The 13,215-nt window shown below is 36.0% G+C and overlaps 1 protein-coding gene across 1 annotated transcript in view; it reads right to left on the reverse strand.

The window, feature by feature from the left end:
• Positions 1–13,215, reverse strand: part of Pla2g4a (phospholipase A2 group IVA) — a 122,848-nt gene that overhangs the window by 9,856 nt on the left and 99,777 nt on the right. Inside the window, exons 15-16 of the mRNA XM_077802953.1 lie at positions 10,591–10,775; positions 1,189–1,384 (exon numbers count right to left, since the gene is read on the reverse strand). Coding sequence (XP_077659079.1) covers positions 1,189–1,384; positions 10,591–10,775 — 381 coding nt within the window. The remainder of the gene's footprint in view (positions 1–1,188; positions 1,385–10,590; positions 10,776–13,215) is intronic.

The following is a 13,215-nucleotide window of genomic DNA, read 5'->3' on the forward strand; positions in this document are numbered from 1 at the left end:
ACACTCTGCCCTGGGCAGCAGTGAACCAAAGACTCTAGGGAGTTGATATATAAACACCGATGCTCCCATGCCTGGAGGAAGCATGATTCTGGGGCAGAGGTTCTATTTAATTTCCTAGACCTTCCCAGGAAGGTCAAGTTCCCCTGTGTGGTATCTAGTTTACTAGCACATGGTCTGTCGTCTGCCTTTCTTCCCTCTATCACTTCCCCACTTCCTTCTGACTAACTTATAATTGAACTCTTTTCTCAGAATCATCTCATGGGAGAGCCCAAACCAAAACGTTATCCACCGTCTTAAGCCACAGAGATCTGACTACAGGTTGGCCTCACAAACGCCAACTGCTCACTTGAAGATTAACAGATTCTTTAGGCTTCAAGTGCTCCACTACTTTAAAACCAAAATACCAGCCAGTTGCTCTTCCACGACAAGGTATATCTCACAACAAACTCCACCCCTCATGATCCTTTTTCTCCCTGAGAAATCTAGAAAAGACCAGCTTCTCCAGGTTTCTCTTATCCCTCCTCCCTGTGTGTTGTCTTTCCATTCACAAAATGAAAAACTACGTTTTGTGGTGGTAAAATATCATGATTATTTTTAAGACCTTAAGCATCTGGCTTATCAATCTGTAGATCTGCTTTTGTTAATTAGTGTTTTCTAGGATACAGAGAAGGTCAAAGACTACTCTGGATGTGGTCAAACAAAACAGCTATTCCTTGAACTTGATTCTCATTTTCCATGAAATAAAACATGGCGACCTGAATTTGCTAGCCATTTTTTGTTGTTAGATGACATTGATTTTGTGGTCAGTTAGAATTTCCTGAGTTTTCTGCATCATTTTTTTCTGAAATAAGATCTCTCTCACGAAGGTGATATGAAAAGTATTTAATATCACTATGACAAGGACATGAACTGACCAGAAGCCACATCTTCCACAAAGTCTTGGAATAAAGTCTCAAAGATTTTTGCTGAGCTTCAGTTTCTACATCTTTGAGTGACCTTCAGGGGAAAAAGGTACTTGCAGTCTTGAGATGCTAGCTGTTTAACAAAGTAAGAGATGCACTCATTGTTGAAACAGCTGGTAGAACAGGGCCATTGTGAAACAGCTTAATATCAGCTTAATAGCAGTCTTGTTCTCCTGCCAGATTTCTGTTTTCTGTTTTAGGAAATATATTATTATTGCAAGGATACCTGGAGCCTTGTACTTTCTGAAGTTGATGTTGGCCAGAACAAAGTGGATGATAGTCGGGCAATCTTTCTCCACATCAGGATTCTTGGGTTTAAAGACATAGCACTCCTTCAATCCTTCCCGATCAAACACATAAGGATCAATCTTTGGAAAGGGGAGTTTGTTCATTTTAGCCCACTTTTCTGCAAGTAGAAGTTCCTATGAGGAAAAGAGAAAAATGCACTGGGAATTCTCATTCTCAGTCTTCATCATTCCATATTCCTTAGGGGTCTACTATCTGCTAGCAGAGTGCTCTTCACCAGGATATATACATCCTGCCTTCAAGAAGCCCATGATTCTCAAAAATCTATAAAGTTATTCTACAAGCAAACTCAATATTGACAATTATATTTATATATGTATACACACACATATATACATATATGTGTGTATATATAATGGATTTAGAGTATCTATAACCATTTAAATGATTTTTTAACCCTTCGGAGTTAAGAAAAAGTCTAATGATATAGAATGCAGATCCCTCTGTTACTGGATTTTAAACCTATGTCCATCTCTATCTCAGTATTAAAAAATTAAAAATTAATTCATTTTATGTCTATAAAAATATTTGACTCTGTCTAAATCAGCTCTTTTTCCCCTTTGGTTTATGAAAAAGAATTTGAGCTTCTGGCCCGATCATGTTGCTATCACATGTGTCGTGGCCAAGAATAGACCTGACAGAGCTTCCTGAGCTTCATCAAAGGTGTGGCAGGTTGTATGATACCACACAACTCAGCACCTTCCTAATCAGAGGATGGTCCTTCCCCACCAGGAAGAGAAGGCACATGGGCAGAGCCACCATAGCTGATCTGCAGTTGTTCACATGTAGCCTGAACAAGAAATGCATGTTTGCAAGAAATGTAGATTTGAGGTAGATTTAAAGATTCAAAGACTACCTCTGCCTTGCACCTAGAACATGAAAGATGCTGAATAGTAATTGTTGAGTGAATTAACAAATATTCTGAGGAAAAAGTCTGGGTATACTGTATAATCTTATGACCACTTATAAGTTTTTCATAGCATTTATAGCAATTTAAGCTCTGTCAGGTCTATTCTTGGCCACGACACATGTGATAGCAACATGATAAAGTCTTAGCTGACTTAGTGCCTAAGTAAGGAAAAATAAATTATATTTAAACTTGGAGAACATAAACCAATATGGAGAGATGTGGTCAATGGAACTCATTTCCATTTATGTGCAGCTTCAGGGGTAGAGAGAGAAGTAAGAAGCAGAATACCATAGTGTAAACTACAGGCTCTAGGTTCAGAGGCCTTAGTCCAAATGCAAGCTCTGTGGCTTTGGACATGTTTCTTAATGTCTCTGTCTCCAATATCCTCAAATATAAACTATGAATAATGATAATACCAAACATATTTCATGGGATTGCAATTAGAATTAAATAGATTAGCCAGCATTTAGAAGAGAGCTTACATATATTAAGTGCTAAACAAATATTTAATAAACAAATTGTGTTAGAAGAAAAGATATGGAAGAAAAAAGCCAGGAAAACAAAGAAGAAAAAGAAAAGGACAAGAGACAAATAAGTATTAGGGAAACTCTTAGAGGAGATTTTGGGGAAAACCATGATTAGAATCTTAAATTTTAAAGAATATTCTTGTCATCAAATTGATCCAATCAATAATAATCATTAGTAGCTAAATACCATGCTAAGAGCTGGGTCCTAACAGTGAGTAAAACATTCTTGGCTCTTCTTACTATGGGATATATAGCCTGTGCATGAGAGATAATCGTTATATAACCACGCAAATCTAAAATTGCTATAAATGCTATGGAAAATTTCAAGTGGTCATAAGATTATGCAGTATACACAGACTATTTCCTCAGAGTGTTTGTTAATTCACTCAACAATTACTATTCAGCACCTTTCATGCTCTAGGCGCAAGGCAGAGGTGGTCCTTGAAGCTTTAGAGTTTACAAACCAGTGGGAGATAAATAGGTATAGTATAGTAGGAGGGAGGTGGGAATCATGATGGACAGCCATGTGCCTGGCTGTGCACTCTGAAAGCACACCTTAAGGAGATGCCTCAACTTGCTGGCTGGATGACCCAAGGCAGCTCAGCAGGGAACAAGTTATTTGGGGGGGATTTGCAATATACAACAACACACCCCTAATCACACTGTAAGGATTGTAACAACCCACAGGGATTGAGCTCTTCACTATGGCTCCCAATCCCCGCCTCATCCAGAGGTCATCCGTTCCTTATTTTCCACCTCTGTAAAAGAAAGATAATACTAGAATCTTCTTCACAGGACCATTATGACAATTAAGTCAGATAGAAAATACAAAAATCCCAGTCATTTAGAGTCAGGGAAAACAAGTGCCTTTAACTAGTACCTTAAACTCAGAAAAAAAATACACATTTCATTCAACTCTGCTGATCTTCATGCTTCTGGAATGCCGGAAATTTTATGCTGATCAACTCTCTCAATCCCATTACAAAGAAACAGAAATCCAGGAGAACAAAAGATTAAATGGATATGAAAACACTTGCTTCATAAACTGACATGCTAAATACAGTAAAGTTTTGTCCCTAATCCCATATATATAATGAGTAATTTCTTGTTTGAAACTTGAGAAAACTTATCATTGACCCTCTTTTCCGCCCCCCTGTTCAGCTGAATTAATCAGCATGTTATTTCTTGTCCAGCACTGTTCACAATTATTCACCCATGATTATTCAACATCAAAATAAAACCAAAAGTTCACACTATGAAGCAACTGCGAGAACGGGGAAGAAAAAGAAAGAGCTTTCTAGTGTTTACAAACATGACTCAAAGGTGACCCAAGATGCGTGGACATGTAGAGGAAGAGGAAAAGGGAATTACGTGAGGGAAAAGTCCAGCTATTTTTAGATAGATAATTCTACACTGGGATCCAGGAGGGATGGAGACTTTCCCTTTTTCTCTGTGATTCTGATGTGGAAAAGATTAAACACTGATGACTACGGACTGTGATTACGGCATGGAAAAACCGTCTCCTTTCTGATGTCTCTGGAGGGACTGAGAAACAATGACCCAGACTATGAGTAAAGCCGTTAGTTTGCAAAAAAAGCTTTAGAAGAAGGCAGGGAATAAAAAAAGATTGCTGTACCATAAATGCCAGCAGTATGCCAAAACTGTGCTGTTATCACTGTGCATTCCTATTGCTTGAGACCTGGATACTTCTCATTTCCACAGACTCATTTATGGAAAATTCACCTAACACCAACTAAAAATGGTTCTCTAGAGAGAAAAAAAAATTGGAAGGTATCCTTCCAAGTGATACTTGGTAAAATGTTTGTGCTCATTTTTAAGTACCAAACATGATTAAAACATCTTGAAGTGAAAAAAACAAAAACAAAACCAGAAATATACCTGAACTATAGTAGGAATGGCATACTAGCATACACATGTCATTTGTTTTATATATAACATATAGCAATCTATATAAATACATGTGTAAGCATACAAATGTATATTCTTAAATGTACAAAACCTCTATCTATATAAATGCATATACACAAAAAGTAATTTAACTCTTCCCTAAAGGAGATGAGATTTTTATCTATGTGCAAACACAGGATATGTTCTTACTATTCTCAGATGTTTTCATTATATAAAACTGATTTTCAAGATTGGGAGAGGGATGTTATAATAATGTAATCTTTAAAACAAAGGTATCACCAGAAATTATCAAAGCAACTATTATAATAGACAACAGATGGAAACTACAACGTAGAATTCATTATTTTATGGTTCTGGTCCCTCTTACTTCCATTAAAAGACATGTTGATATTGGGCTTCAAGAACTTCATAATGCAAAAGGCATGAAAAGAATTTTCTCAACTCAATGGTGTATAGACTAGACATAGCGCTGCTTCTTCTTCAATAACAAGGTTACTATAAAGTGACAAAAATCAGTGTTGGAGAAATCAAGGTTGGGTATATCTACCAGCACAAGACATTTGATCCTTAATGACCTATGCGGGTTGAAGGATGTCTCCCTAAAACATAAATCCATGTCCTAAACACACAAGCCCTTTAAGTGTGACCTAACTTAAGAAAAAGGTTCTTTGCAAATGCAATTAAGTTAAGGATATTAAGTTGAAATCATCCTGGATTATATGAGTGGGCCCTAAATTCAATGATAATTGTTCTTATAGAAGAGATTAGAGTATTGCAACGCCAAGCCATAGAACACATAGAGCCATCAGAAGCCAGAAGGGACAGGGAATAATTCTACCACAAAGCAGCTCTGCTAACACCTTTTTTGAGACTTTGGGCCTCCAGAAGTGTGAAAAACATGTTTTTGCTGTTTTATGCCACCTCATTTGAGGTGATTTGTTACAGCAACTCCAGCAAATTAATATAAGATGCCCATCTGAAAGTATGACATTTAGAACTGTACACTTCCCTTATTGACCATGGAGGAACAGTGCCCACAAAGCTAATGCTTAGACCGGTTTGGCCATGATGTGACCCAACCTAAGAATTATAAGTAAAGCATATATAAGGATTCTAGAACAGGTCATACCCTCATGTCAGTAAAAACATAAGATTAATGTGGAAAACAGATTATTTTCCTTTATTTATGGATTTTAATGGAATTTTGACCCTGAATGAAATATAGGGAGATAAATTTAGTTTGTGAAGTCTGGCTCATTTCATTGTCCTTCCTTATTTCTTCCTTCTCTCCTTTCTCTTTACATTATCTTCTCCTTCTCCCTTTCCTTTTTTCCTTTAATTTTAGGGAATAAAAACCATTGTTCTAGCTTGTGATCACTAATCAAGCATTAAAAGAGCACTGCAAAAGATAGCCAGATATATGCCTAGTATATGGCAACATAATATGTCATAATTTGTAGAATAATAACTTAAAAATATTCTCTCTGGCTGGGCACAGTGACACACACCTGCAATCTCAGTAGCTCCGGAGGCTGAGGCAAGAGGATCCCAAGTCCAAGACTAGCCTCAGCAACTTAGTGAAACCCTAAGCAATTTAGCAATCCCCTGTCTCAAAATAAAATTTAAAAAATGGATTGGGGATGTGGTTCAGTGGTCAAGTGCCCCTATGTTCAATCCCTGGTGCCAAAAAAAAAAAAAAAAGAACTTTTAGTAAGATCAAAGGGAAAAACTCTTCAGTATTAAACTCTGAACTCTTCTGTATTCCTAGCTTACTTGCTCTTCAATAAAACCCAAAAACCTGTTCCCACTAAGTTCACATTCTGTTTATTTTTCAGACTTGAGTTTGAATATTCTGCCTTATTTTCTCAACCAAATTATAAGACAAAGCCCATCAGGGTTGTCACTGGATGGACCCTGATAGTAAACTAATTAACATGGTATATATCTAAATTACTAAAAGATTAACAAAAAAATTGATAAATGAAACACAGAGCTGCTTTTCTTAGATAAATTAATACAGAGATTCTATATCAGACAAATATTAAGGTACTCTCTGACCTAAAAAAAAAATCACTAACTTTCAAGGTCAGTTATAACACAGATGTAACATAAACTATGGTTGCCTTTATTCAAAACCATGATTTTCATCTTTCTATATCTTCCTGATAAAAATTGAGATTTAACTATACTTACAAAATGCTACAGTTATGAAATGCTAGATAAATAAATATGAAATAAAGTCAATGATTGTAACTTTTCATCAAACAAATGCTCTATGCATTGATGAAAAAATTTTGTCCATATCTGGGTCTCAAAAACAAGAAAATGATTCACTGTTTAATTACCCTACTACAATCATATTGCTAATATCCAGTTCTTACAGTGGTGCTTTCTCCTCCTATCAAAAGAACTTCACGTAGATTCCTCACCAATTTTCAAACCTACTATCCTATATCTAAAGTAAGTACCCTATTTTAGCATTAGATATCTTATTTGGCATTAGGTTTTTCACATGTCAGATTTTCACATAGACTAATGGATGCACCAGCGATAAACACAAAATAGATCCTTGTTCCCCTTAATAGTGATGCTGTATATGATAAAGGAAGCATCACAAAATCATGTTGGGAAAAAAAAAAGCCTAGAGGGGATTATGTTATTACATGTCCAATATATTTAGAAATATCACCAAATTAAAATATTTTTAAAGACTAACATAAAAAGAATAATATCACTCCATATGTAACTGACCTTAGTAAGAAGTATGAATTTCAAGAATAAAACCAATGGAGAAATCATTACCTAAGCACTTCAATCAACAAATCACCAGCAATAAAAACAATCTTATTTCAAATGACACAGTGGGCTGGGGTTGTGGCTCACTGGTAGAGTGCTAGCCTAGCACCTGTGAGGCACCAAGTTTGATTCTCAGTACCACATAATCCCAGCAGCTCAGGAAACTGAAACAGGAAGACTGCAAGTTCAAAGCAAGCCTCAGCAACAGTGAGGAGCTAAGCAACTCAGTGAGACCCTGTCTATAATAAAATACAAAATATTTTATGTCTGGGGATGTGGCTCAGTGGTTGAATGCCACTGAGTTCTATCCCCACTACCAAAAATATATAGAAATAAATAAGATAAAGGTATTGTGTAATCTTTAGCTAATAATATTTAGAAAATGACAAACTTCAGTATAATTAAGACATAAAATAAATATTTAATAATCAATAGCACAGCAGTAACAACCCAATTGAAAGTTGTTTAAAAATATAAGTATATAATAAGTATGACAAACTATTTAGTCTCTTAAGAAATAAAGAAAACTGAAGCAAAACCCTGAGTGCTTTTTTTTACTTTAAAAAAATTTTTTTAACCTTTATTTTTATTTTTTGTGTGGTGCTGAGGATAGAACCCAGTGCCTCACATGTACATGGTAAGCGCTCTACCACTGAGCCACCACCCCAACCCCAAATGTGGGGTTATTGGCCCTAACATATCACAGAACTTTTTGAACTTTGTCTTAATATTTTTCTCTCTCTCCCTCTTTTTTTGTTTTTTAATTAGAGTTCTATAGTTACAATAGTAGTTGGGGTTTTTTATGTCAGCAAAGATAATGTGAAACAAGAACTCATATATACAGATACAGTAGTGTAAATTGGTGCATCTTATCCAAAGAGCAATCTAGAATTATTAAACGCCATAAATGGATATGTACCTAGCAGCCAAGCTTGGAAATAATAAAAGCTTGATTAAAGATTCACGTGCAAGGATGTTATTATAGAAAAAATGGCAAAATTATAATCTAAAAGTTGAAAAGGAACAATGTTAAATAAAATCCTGAGTATACATATGCAGAGATCCCATGTATATATCCCATGTATATATACATGGGATCTCTGCATATGTATCTCTCTCTCTCTCTCTCTCTCTCTCTCTATATATATATATATATATATATATATATATATATATATATATATATATTATATATATATATATATATATATTATATATATAATCTTACCATTTGCCATTTTAATCGTGTTTGGTAAGTGGTTGTTGTTTGCTTGTTTTGTTTTTGCAGAGCTGGAGATGGAACCTAGAGCCTCATGCATGTTAAGCAAGTGCTCTATCACTGGACTACAACCAGAGCCCCACAATTAAGTTTGTTTAAAAATATTTAATAGCATGGGAAATGATCACAATAGGGTTATAAGCAGAAAGAAGCAGAATGCAAAACATTATCAGGCACACATACACACAAAGAAAAAAACAAAATTCCAGTAGTTGTTGTCTAGAAGTACTTGGAGGATATTCTAAATTTTTATGTATTTTGCAAGTATATTTTCTTCCTCTCTCCTTTTTTCGCTCCTTCTCTCCTTCTCTCCTTCCTTCCTTGCTTCCTTCCTTCCTTCCAACAGAGGAATTTTTAATTTCAAGATGGTGTCTCGCTAAATTGCTCAGGCTCGGCTCAAACTTGCAATCTTCATGCCTCAGCCTCCTGAGTTGCTGGGATTATAGGCCTGTGCCACCATGTCCAGCTATTCTTCTCAATCACTGATAATGAATCAACATTTTGAAGCAACTCCAAAATAGGCATCTTTTTAGTAGTACACTGTGGTATTCTAAAACCCCCCTTCAGTATCAACTCATTGCAGTAGCGGAGCTCTGATTCATGTATAAAATGACAGCTTTGACATTTACACCCCCGTTGGTGAAATGAATAATACAGTGTCTCCCACCACTAGACCAGCTTCTAACCTAGCATCTTGGAGTCATCGTTGTAACCCAGCTCCCCACTGTTCCTCTTGGGTCATCAAATTCTGCTCTTGGTGTTCACAGTCGCCCGACTTGGTGTAACACTTCATAATCCTATGCTTGGATTATCTCTTAATTTTAATCCTTTGCCCTCTATGTTCCAACTCATCCTACTTTCCACCCTCAGGTTAATCATCATAAAATTCCAATTTCATGATATCATTTGTCTGCTGGAAACCCTCCACTGATTCTCTGTCTTATCATCCAATCTTAAATTCTCCCCTAAAGCCCCCCTAAGGGTTAATATCTGTCCCTTCCAATCAGATAGCTCCAATCACTCAAATGTGCTCATTTGCATTCTATTTCATTTATTTCTCTGTTTGTTGATTCCAGGATACACCAATATGTTCATAACCCGATCTTCTATAATATACACAATTTGTTGATGAGATCTTATGTCACCAATCCTTATTTCCTTGTCTGAATAATATCAACAGCCTCAAAAAAATCAAATATGAGTGCATTTTGAAAATGTGAGTTTTCCATATATTTAAAGAGTATTATTGTAATCATTATTAGTCTTGAGAGCAGCTTATTCACAGTATGTTAGAAAGAAAACCAGATGTGTTATCAGAATCCTTACTCCTCCTGGCTGGAGATGGTGGCTTATTTTACTTCATCTCTTTTGAGTTTCTGTTTCTTAATCTATGCAGTACAGATAAAAACTCCATCCCACTTACAGCAGTTCATTCGTTTCACTTACTAAAAATGTCCTAAATATACACAATTTGGCCAATGCTTACAAGGCAATTATGATGATTTAAATGAAACAAATGCACATACACGGCTGTGTTCTAGACCTGAATAAGCTCATTATGGAAGCAATATAAATGGAAACAAATACATTGAATACACCAGAACCAGTACCGTATTAGAAGAATGTACTACGTCCTAAAAGCTTTAACTATGTGAGTGGAAGTCAAGGAGTATTTTTTTTTTTTTTTAGGCACAGGGGATCTACCCCAGGGTCTCATGCATGCTAGGCAAGCACCACTGAGCTACATCCCCAGCCCCAAGAATAATGATGGCATTTGAGAGATCTCTGTTGAATAAAGTTAAGGGTCAAGAGAACTAAGAGATCTATAAGGCTTGTAAGAGAACACAGTAGAGAGTGGAATGCTATATAAAGCCTCCTTACCTTAAACGGAGGGCTAGTATCGCTTGGCCTTGCAGAAAAGTCAAAGGAGATGATGAGATCAACGCCCCTCTGAGGTCTCAAGATCAAGGGGTACGGCAGGTTAAATGTGAGCCCACTGTCCACTACATGAATCTTTTTACTTTTTACATCCAATGGCTCATATATTCGCTCAAATTCATCTGGATCTTAAGAAAAAAAAATATAAGAATAAATTAAGCGATCATTTGACATTATTTAAGATCCAAAAACATTTGTTTTAAATTTGAAACAGAATTCCCTGTGTTTTTCCTTTGGGGTTGGGAGACAATAGAGCTGGGTATGATTCTAACTTTGACAACTGTATAATTATCATCTTTAAATATCAAATCCCTTCATCGGCAACATCAGAATAAGAGTAATTACCAAATAAGGTTGCTGAGAGGATTCAGTGGGACAATGCATGATAAGAACTCAGCCCAGTCGCTGCCTTGACCCTAAGCTATGACCTCTTTCACTGCTTTATGTCCCATCACAGAGGCTTTTACTAGTTTCAAAACATTTCCCCATATATGATCTTGTTTAATTGTTTTAACAGACAGGTGAGGGAGGGCACATCTATAAAGGGAGGGCAAAGTGTTTAAAAGTCACCTCTAGGGTGACAAAACTGGGGAGTGGCAGTTCAAGCAATTCCCACTGTGCCACAGGTGGAGCGTACATCCCACTACAACATCAGAGTCCAAGAAAGTAGCCCAGCCAACCCACTCCACAAGTATGTACTTTCTACCACTATTCAGGCACAATTCTGGGCACTGAAAGGATTAGACACAACTCTGCTCTGCTGGAGCTTATTTTCTAAGTACACTTCCAATAAATCAGTAAATAAAAATGTTGGCAAGATAATTCAGATGGACACAAATATAGCAATGAAAATAATAGACAGCAATATACTAATAAGTAGTCAGTTAGACATTCAGGAGAGTGCTCTCTGAGAAGAAAACCTTGAGCAGAAGTGAGAATAATGATACAGAACTGGTCAACTAAAGATTAGGGGGCAGCGTGGGGAGGGAAGCTTCCACGAGGAGGGAAGACCTAGTGGCTAGAATAGAAGGAGAATGGATGGAGATGATCAGGGGTCTCAGAAGCATCAAGATCTAAGGATTGTTAACTTTGTGGGAAAAAAATTAATACTGATACTATGCTATCCTTCACATATAAATGTGGTAGTCCTAATTCAATTCCTGGAGGAAAAAATGATTTGAACCAAATGATTTGATTTGAACCAAATGAAATGCCAGGCATCTGCTTTGCTGTCTCCTTGTTCACACATTGTTCCCACATGTCTGTAAAGGAGGCCAGCCAACCTCCAGACAGTCTACTACAGGAGAACAGAGACACTCACGTCAGACACTAGCCTGCTTTTAAAGTACTATATTTGAAGCACCTTTAAGAAGCATTTAAACTCAACAGAGCATCCCATCTCATGGTGAAGAGGGAGACAGAGTTGTCAATTTTTCCAAATGTATTTGAACTTGGACCCAATTTATTGCATAACAGCTACTCAAAAATCAGAGAGTTGAATAAATGCCACCATGAAAGAACATTCTCTTATAATTTAAAACATACAAATTTCCAAAGGTGTGAATGAGTTAATCAGATTTTCTGATAGATATGAAAACATAACTGTGTTTTATAATTATGTGACATTTCCAAAAAGTCATTCAGCTGTGGGTATTTGTGATTGTCATTTTATAAATATATCGCACAGATTCAATTTACAATGTCTAAATATTTGGATGCCTGTGTTTTGAACACTAGCCTAAATTATCTCATGCATTGATTTCTTATTCCAGCTGGTGTGTGTCACTGTAAATAATATAAACACAAAAAGTAAACAGGAAAGAAGTCATGTAACTAACAAATGGCTACTCTGAAATCAGATTCTACAGATCTTAAATTATTTTGCAGTAAACTAATGAGGGGAATTTTATCATCTTATAATTTATCTTATTTTTCTGCAAGGTGAAGTAATAGGCACAAAATAGCACACTTTTATCCACTTAGGTTGAGAGACTTTTTTTTTTTTTTTTTTTTTTAGAGAGAGTGAGAGAGGAGAGAGAGAGAGAGAGAGAGAATTTTTAATATTTATTTTTTAGTTCTCAGCGGACACAACATCTTTGTTGGTATGTGGTGCTGAGGATCGAACCTGGGCCGCACGCATGCCAGGCGAACGCGCTACCGCTTGAGCCACATCCCCAGCCCGGCATTCAAATTTTAAATTTGTAGAAGTAATCACCAGAGGGTAAACTAAAATATAATATTTACCCATCATAATGTCTAGATTAATTTTTCAAAGTCTCTATTTTTTTGAATGGGGCTATGTAAAAGTAAAATATTTTAACTTGGCATTTTAGCTGTATAATAAATAGGAATTTTAATGAAAACTTTTTGAACTGAAATGATGTTTGTAATAAATCTTTTAATTTTAATTCCAAACATATGATCATTCTAAAGCCTGAAAATGACAGAAGGAGATAAACAGGATTTATCTTAGGAAAGAACTTTCTGAAAAAGCACTAATCATTCAGCTAACTCAGTCTAAAATGCAATTATTTTGAGCAATTTTGATATGTAAACAATAAAGCCGAG

The sequence above is a fragment of the Urocitellus parryii genome, chromosome 9 (genome assembly GCF_045843805.1).
Source record: "Urocitellus parryii isolate mUroPar1 chromosome 9, mUroPar1.hap1, whole genome shotgun sequence".
Taxonomy (NCBI): Eukaryota; Metazoa; Chordata; class Mammalia; order Rodentia; family Sciuridae; genus Urocitellus; species Urocitellus parryii.